This window comes from Aethalodelphis obliquidens, unplaced genomic scaffold (assembly GCF_003676395.1).
Source record: "Aethalodelphis obliquidens isolate GAN/ISIS:26980383/991018 unplaced genomic scaffold, ASM367639v1 scaffold7, whole genome shotgun sequence".
Lineage (NCBI taxonomy): Eukaryota > Metazoa > Chordata > Mammalia > Artiodactyla > Delphinidae > Aethalodelphis > Aethalodelphis obliquidens.
Window position 1 is genome coordinate 5,395,111 of NW_020837951.1, and position 8,281 is coordinate 5,403,391.

Genomic DNA, 8,281 nt, shown 5'->3' on the forward strand with positions numbered 1-8,281 from the left:
TGGCCGCGCTGCGCGGGGGATCTTAGTTCCGCAACCAGGAATGCCCCCTGCGTTGGAAGCGCGGAGTCTTAACCACTGGACTGCCAGAGAAGTCCCTCTGGTTTTTAGTATATTCACAGAATTGTGCAACCGTCACCACTATCTAATTCCAGAACATTTTCTCCACCCCCAAAAGAAACCCTGTGCCCCTTTAGCAGTCATCTCCCATTTATATTTTTAACATAAAATAAACACATGTCATTGGAGCCACGTACCCCCCCGCCCCCCGCCCCCCGCCCCGCCCCGCCCCTGAGCATCGTTTGAATGACCTTGATCACCTCACGGCATACCTGTCCCCTTCAGCTTTCTTGGGCACGGATTTCGGGAGTCTTCCCCGGCCAGGCAGGAGGGGAGAGCAAGGTGGAGGCGTGTGGCTGGCCGGGAGCACTAACCAGGGGGCGCTGGGTGCCCAGGTCTGGGCTCCAGGTGGGGGTCAGGAGGGTAAGGGTAACCCAGGAGAAGGTGGGTCCCAGGGGCGGGATGCAGATGCGTGCCCACTCTCCTGTGCACAGAGGCACCTGCTTTGCACTGTCATTTGCTTAATGTCTATCTCCCTCCCACCTGGAGTCCATGAGAGGGTCAGGACCCTCTCTGCCCTGACCTCCACTGTGTCCCCAGTGCCCAGGCGACCACCAGCCACAGGAAAGGCCAGACACCCCAAGATGGACCTCGTGACCTCAGCCCCTACGTACCGCACTCCTGCTGTGCGCTCAGCCCATTTTATATACATCAGCCCTGACACCGCATGCCCACACAAGGGGGATGGGACTGCTGTGTCCTCTCCTTTTAGGGATGAAGATACTGAGGCCCAGAGAGGTGGCAAGTAACCCAAGTCATAGGCTGGTGTGTGTGTGTGTGTGTGTGTGTGTGTGCACGCGCACGCGCACGAGTCAGGGAAGCCTGAGCCGGATTCACGCACTGGAGTCCATCCAAGCTCTGAACCATACTCTGAACTGAGTGAATGAAAGCAGGGCAGGATAGGGGTCAGGGGAGAGAAGCTTCCAGGTGGCGAGTCCCTTCCCCATCCCCTACACCCAGGTGGGTGTATAAACATAGGGAGAAGTTAGCCAGGTGGGGACCCTGTTCCTGCAGCACCACCCACCCACTTGGAGCAGCACTGGTGCCTCTGCCACTCCCGGCATCTTAATTGAAATCTGTCGGCAGCCACCGGGTGTGGGAGAAGCATTTAAGCGGGGCCCTGATTAGCTCCTGACAGACAGGGAGCCCTGACGAGAATGTCAACTTGAGCCCAGCCCTCGACTGCCCTGCGCTGTTCCCTGCCTCTGCTTTTCCACACTCTCCTGTCACCTTCTCATCGTGTGTTTTGTCTTTTCCTATTGAGTTACGGGAGCTCTTTATATATTAAGGTTATTGATTCTTTGTCAAGATACACATGATACATAGTTACTCCTGGTCATTTGTCTTTCAGCTTTTTTTTTTTTTTTGGTAACATTATTGCTTATTTCCTAGAAGTTTTCAATTTTTATGTAGTCAATGCTGCTAGTCGTTTCCTTCATATCTTCTGAGTTTTAGGCCCTGCTTTCCCCTCCTAGTTTTATAGCAATAAAATTTTTTTAAATAGGAGTATTTTTAAAATGCTTTTTCAGTGTTAGGTGGTAGGTTCAGGTCTTTAATCCATCTGGGAGCTCATTGGGGTGATGATGGGCATCTCAGTATTCTTCCACCAGGATCTTCCTCCCCACTGTCTGTGATCTGAACTCTGATAGATGATGGGGTTGGATCTTGGCTCACCCCCAGGGCTGTGAGCATCCTGGCAGATCAACAAGGGCTGGAGAAACCCAGAGAGTAAAGACTGAGGGGGAGGTAGAGGCAGGGAGGGAGGTGGCCTTCAGGGGAAGAAGGGTAGAGGCGAGGGGGACCAAATCCCAGAGGAACCCGGCCCTCCCTCAGGGCACCCTCATGGGCACTGGGACTGCGCATGGAGCCCTGATTCGCCCGCAGGAGTAGGGTGCTAATGATGGGCACCAGCGACCACTCAGTGGTGGGGAAAGGAATCTTCCAGCATCCCCACTGGGCTGCTCTCCCTCTTGCCCTCTTCCTGGATCAGATTACTTGTCCTGGGCAAGAACTGAAGGACATATTTTTGAAGTCTTGGAGTACGTCAATCAACTTGTTAACAGTAGTTAATTCTAAATAATTGTTTACAAAAGATGATGGGTTGGGAAGATACATTTTCACTTCATTGTCCACGTACTACTGGATTTTGTTCCTTTGTTTAAAGACCATGCGTTATTTTCATGATGATGATGTAAAGCAGTGTCCATTTTGAAAACATAAATAAATAGAGTTCTAAAATTGGGGAAGAAATACCTTAAAAACAAAAGTACTGAATGAGAGCACAGAGTCTGGGCAAGTCTGCCTGGGTTCAGATCCCAGATCTGCCACTTACCAGCTGTGTGACCTGGGCCAGTTCCTTAACCTCTCCGTGCCTCATATTCCTCACCTCTAAAACGGGGATAATAATAGCACCTGCCGGGGCTTCCCTGGTGGCGCAGTGGTTGAGAGTCTGCCTGCCGATGCAGGGGACGCGGGTTTGTGCCCCGGTCCGGGAGGATCCCACATGCCGCGGAGCGACTGGGCCCGTGAGCCATGGCTGCTGAGTCTGCGCATCCGGAGCCTGTGCTCCGCAACGGGAGAGGCCACGACAGTGAGAGGCCCGCGCACCGCAAAAAATAAAAATAAATAATAGCACCTGCCTCATTGGATCCTGACAGAAGCAGCAAACGCCTGGATGATGTGTGCAATGGGCCAGGCGCTGTTCTAAGAGCTGTACAGGGACACTTCAATTACGCGGGACTCGTTTTCATCCCACTGGCTTCACGAATCCACGTGCAGCGCTCACAGCAGTGCCTGCACTTGTAAGTGCCGTCCAGGTAGGGCGGCAGCTGCTGTCCTTGTTGCCTATAGTCTTCCCTTTACAGCTTGGAAAGCCCTCTGGCCCTCCCTCCACGGGTGTGCAGCCTGGGGCCCAGAGAGGGACAGCAGCTGGCTGTGAGCCTCCCGCCCAGGGAGGAGCGAGAGAGGCAGGGAGACGAGGCCCTTATGCTCCCGAGGCCGGGTCCTCGGTGAGGAGCGCGGGTGGCTGCTCTGAGGTTCTGGCGGGTCTGCTGTCTGTACGGCTGTTGCTCTTCTCATGGCTCCTTCTCCTTTGCCCTGGACCTGGACCCTGGACCAGGGGCTTTCCTCTGGGCTGGGTGGGGAGGGGGGGCCGCACAGCCCTCACACCCTGGGGGCGTGCACACGCTGACCCGCTGACCCGTGCAGGAAAGGAAAGCGGGGCGGGGGGGCGGGGGGGGAGCGGCTGATGAGATGTCACTCAATGCTGATAACTTGTAAGGCATTTAATTAAATGCCCTCTTAATCAAGAGGTAATCAAAGCGGCAGGGAAGCACCTTGAGTGTGAGTGAGTGTGGGGAGGGGGATGGGGAGGGCCTGGTGTGAGACCCCCAAGGAGGGCGCAGGAGAACTGAGGAGGGGAGGGACGGGGGCTGGGGTGGGGTGGGGGAGGAAGGGGGCCAGGGGTGGTGAGGGGCCATCCAGAGCCAGGCCCCAGAGACGGCAGAGGGCACGGTCTTCTGCCTCTCATCCACGAAGCCAGCATTTATTGAGCACCTATTGTGTGCTGGACCCACCCTCAGATGCTGGGGTTCTACAGTGAGCGGGACAGTTGTGTTGCTCTCTCATGGAGCTTCCACACGGGGGGGAGGCCCGACAAGGAGACAGGCGGCCAGGACCAGAATGATAACCACCGATGGGGGCACCTGGGTTGGCAGAGGTCCTCAACCTCCACAGGAGGTCAGGCAGCCTTCCTGAGGAAGTGAGACCTGAAAATGAACAGAAGGTAGCCAGGTGAGGAGTAGGGCCAAGTGTCCCAGGCAGAGGGAACAGCATGTGCAAAGGCTCAGAGGCCAGGGAAGTGCATGTGAGTACCAGATCCCGTCTGGCTGGAGCCCAGAGTGTCAGAGAAGATGAAGGTGGCATCACCCCCAATCCAGAAGAGTTTCCAGACTCTTCCTGATTCCTGCAGTCTTTCTACCAGCCTTCAGCTTAAAACATTTGGAAGGCACAGTCTGACTTAAAGCGAGCACAGAGAACACGAAACATGAAAAGCTGTCAGTCCTGTTTCCTGCCAAACACAGGCCTGCAGGAAGAAGGAAGTAGCCCAGGACTGACAGCATACACTTGGCGGTGGTTGTCTTTCTCTCAGCAGCCACGTGAGCTTAACTTTTGTCTCTCCTTGGTTCTCTCTGGGGAGGTCGCTTCCTAGGCCCCCCCAACGTCTCCCACCGTTCTCTCCCCCGTTCCAGGGCTCAAGAGGATCCACGCCCTGACCACGCAGGCAGCCTACGAGCTACACGTGGACCTGGAGGACTTTGACAACGGCACAGCCTACGCCCACTATGGGAGCTTTGGCGTGGGCTTGCTCTCCGTGGACCCCGAGGAAGATGGGTACCCGCTCACTGTGGCCGGCTACTCGGGCACTGCAGGTGGGGCTCCAGGCTACGGCGGGGATGGGGAAGGGCAAGGGTAGCCTAGCAGTCTCCCCAGCTGGGAGGACAAAGGCGGTCTTTCCCCGCCAGGATCAAGGCTTCTCACTGCCACCTCCCAGTCCCCACTGGTCCTCACACCAGCCACATGAAGCTTGCAGGGCCTCGCCTGCAAAACCACCCATTTTGCAGATGAACAAAGTGAGCCCAGAGCCAGGAATCGGGACAGCTGGAGTCTGGGCTCTGCTGAGCCTCTAGACCCCCTCTGGGCTGTGTCTCTCCTCTCAGGCCAAGGCAAGAAAGCAAAGAAAGGGAGTGTGTGACAAAGCTAGGAGGAGGGAGAGGCTGCCTAGACTCAGGGACAGCCTTAGGGACCATCAAGGCGGCACCGTGCGTGCCTGTGAGCTGCGTGGACACCGAGCGTGGCGGCGGGGCAGGTGTGCACGCACATGTGTGCACCAGTGTGCCTATGGGGGGGTGCGCGTGTCTGCATGTGTGCACGCGCACAGCCTGGACGCACGTCCAGGGGACTGCATTGTGTACGGGAAGCTGTGACGCATGCACGCCCCTGTGCCCCCGTGAGTACACACCTGTGTGTGCACCTGCGCAGGGGACTCCCTCCTGAAGCACAGCGGCATGAGGTTCACCACCAAGGACCGAGACAGTGACCACTCGGAGAACAACTGCGCGGCCTTCTACCGCGGCGCCTGGTGGTACCGCAACTGCCACACATCCAACCTTAACGGGCAGTACCTGCGCGGCGCGCACGCCTCCTACGCCGACGGCGTCGAGTGGTCCTCCTGGACCGGCTGGCAGTACTCACTCAAGTTCTCCGAGATGAAGATCCGGCCGGTCCGTGAGGACCGCTAGACGGACGAGCTGTCCGTCCCCGCCCACCGCCCGCCTCCGCCCCCGCCCGTCCCCTCGCCATCCCCACGCCCACCCCGAACTCCGCTCCTGCTCAGACGCCCGCCCGCCTGCCCGCACATGACTGACCCGCTCTCGCGATGGAGTGGGCCAGGCCAACCCCGACACTAAGCACCCCCTGAACAAGTGAGGCCACACATCACCTTCGCACTGTCCACACCCACAATTTGCCCGGCTGCTGCGGGCCGGGCGAGTTTGACCACCCCAAATTCTGCCTGCCCAGACTTTGGCTCCTGGGCTGTTTGCCTTCCCTGGGCCAGGAATCTGCCACGTGCTCCTGGCAGCCCTTTCACTTTGCCAGCCCAGACACCTGGAGTGATGGGCACACAGAGGAGGGGCAGATGGTACCCCTGGAGCCCTTTTAGCAGAGGGAAGGGTCAGATGTTTCTGGGTCACGTCTGAGGCCAGCCTCCCTGGCCCTCCGGACCCCCCCTCGTTCCTCTGGTGCCTGGAGGTCCGCCCTCTCTCCCAAGGACTGGGGAGTGGCTGCTGCTAAGGGCTGCCTGTGCCCATGGGCTGGGTGGCCACATCCCGCCATGCCCCTCGGCCAGGCTGGGGTGCAGCTGCCTTCGGGAACTCGCTCTCCAAGGGGACTGAGATCAGTTCCCTGGAGCCCTTCCCCACCCCCGAGCCAACCCGCTGTCTCTGCAGGCCTGGGACGTCCCCAGTCCCCTTGGCCGCTGTGCCCGCCCGCCTCCTGTCTTCCCCGGGCGGCTGGAGCCCCGCCCCACCCCGTTCCCCTGCCTGTGGAAGGCAGGGGCGGGGCCTGCGCCGCTGGGCTGGGCTGGGCTGGGGCTGGGCTTGTACCACCCGCCCTCCGATTTCCAGGCAGGGACTCTGGGACCCTAGGACCTCCTAGGAGCAGGCCTGGAGGGTGAAGCCTGGACCCGGATGGGTTTGGTGGCTGTTACCGGGTCAGCCCGGACACTGCTGTCTCAGTGGGGAGGTCGCCCCCTGCTGGTGACTGGGGGTGTTGCCACCTGGAGTCGGGGGCAGGGCGGGCCTCACCGGGCAAGTGGGGGAGCCTGAGGTGCCCGCCAGGCACTCAGAGACATTTCTCACTGAATCCTCTCAACGCCCGATGTACTGTTACTGCTGCCCCCAACAAGAAGCACAGGTTCCCAAGGCCAGCGGCCAGGACGAGCAGGGCTGCTTTTCCACGTTCCCGCCTGAGGGGACCCGAGGGGGCCAGGAGGTCAGCCTGGAGAGCCGCCCAGAGGGTGGGCAGCCCAGCGACCCCTCCTCAGGCAGGGGGGAAGCCCTCCTCTGGCTTCCGATACAGGACACCTGAAGGCAGCCAAGTGGGGGAGTGTGGGGTTCGGCTCTCCCTTCCCCTCCCACCAAGCTTTGTGCTTCAATAATAATAATTCAGAGACGGCCAGGGGAAGCAGGAAAGGCCCCGAGCGCCGCTGGCTGGCCACGTGACCTGGCCGGTCCCCTCTAGCCCCACCTGGCTGTCGGCGTTTGGCAAGGTTTGCGGGACGAGACCCCATCCCTGCCCTCCTGGCCCTCAGCTGGCATCAGAGACGGCCAGGGAACAGGTGATGACAGCTCAGTGTCACCAGGGCGGTGACGGGAGCACACAGGCGCGGGCGGGTAGGGGCAGTGTGGCAGGGGTGTGTGTAAGAAACCCCAGAGACCCCCTGCTGGCTCCTTTCCCATCCTCTAGAAGCCAAGAGAAGCAGCCCACCTGGGCCGCTGGGCCCCCAGCCACGAAGCAGAGGCTGAATGGGCCCTGCGTCCTCACCCCGGGAGCCCCCTCTCCCCCTCCCTCCCGCTCCAGGCTGGGGCGAGCCGCTGCTGTCAGCCTCACAGTGCCAGCCACTGTTTAGAACGTGCCAAGCGCTTTCTGGTCTGTCATCAAACACACTCCTGGTGAGCGTGATGTTCATGGATTCACAGATGCGCGTGCACATCAGGAAGCTCGGGCGTTCGTGCCAGGGCTTGGCGGAGGAACAGACGTGCCACCGCTTGGGCCTGGCGGGGGGCTGGGTGAGGGTGTTTCAGGAGCGTCTGGCCGACCTGCAGACACTGGTTCCTTCCCGCCGGAGAGCACCAGCCCCGGTCCCAGCCCAGGCCTGGCACCACTGGGGACACGGCCGGACCAGATGCTGGCTGAATGGGCACAAAGCCCGTCATGGTGAGGACAGTAAGACCAGCGCACCCCCTTTCCTAAAGGGCATCCCTTCACAGGCTGGCGCTGAGCACACACAGTACCCGGGCCAGGAGGCTGAGGGGAGTGTGGCAGGCCTGGGCCCTGGCCTGGAGGAGCTCCCAGTGTGATTTCAGCGCAAATGGCTATCACTGGAGATGGGAGTGACCACAAAGGGAAGGGGGCCCTGGGAAAGCCGGGGGGAGCGGCAGCTCTGCCGAGACCGAGGGATGACAGATGGGTGCAAAGGTCACCCATGGTCACTGCACCCGAACCCTGACCCACGATGCCTGAGTTGATGGCTTGATGGTGGGGTACCTGCGGCCCAGTTGTACCACGTGACCTGGCTGACACCCCCCACCTCCTCTTTCCTTCCTTCTCCCATGAGGAGAGCGCCAAGCAGAGGAGGGGTGCTCTCTACACTGGGATCCTCAGGCAGTGCATTTATGCCCCCAAAGCTTTCGAAAGTTCCTTTCCACAGGCACAGGTAGGTTCTGTGGGGTCAGCCAATGGCCGCATTCCTTGTCCTGCAAACTTTGGATACATCTCTGGGGCGCCACCCAGCTGGCCACCCCTGCTCCCCGAGTCCAGAGGAGGGACGGACGCTGGGTTTCCACCCTGATGGCCTCAGCACAGTCAGCAGTTGAGGACAGAG

The 8,281-nt window shown here is 59.8% G+C and overlaps 1 protein-coding gene across 1 annotated transcript in view; it reads left to right on the plus strand.

Annotated features, from left to right (window-relative positions):
• The window catches only part of FIBCD1 (fibrinogen C domain containing 1), a 30,512-nt gene extending 25,060 nt beyond the window's left edge, over positions 1-5,452 (plus strand). Inside the window, exons 6-7 of the mRNA XM_027104517.1 lie at positions 4,368-4,547; positions 5,158-5,452. Coding sequence (XP_026960318.1) covers positions 4,368-4,547; positions 5,158-5,417 — 440 coding nt within the window. The 3' untranslated portion in view covers positions 5,418-5,452. The remainder of the gene's footprint in view (positions 1-4,367; positions 4,548-5,157) is intronic.
• The last annotated feature ends 2,829 nt before the right edge of the window (positions 5,453-8,281 follow it).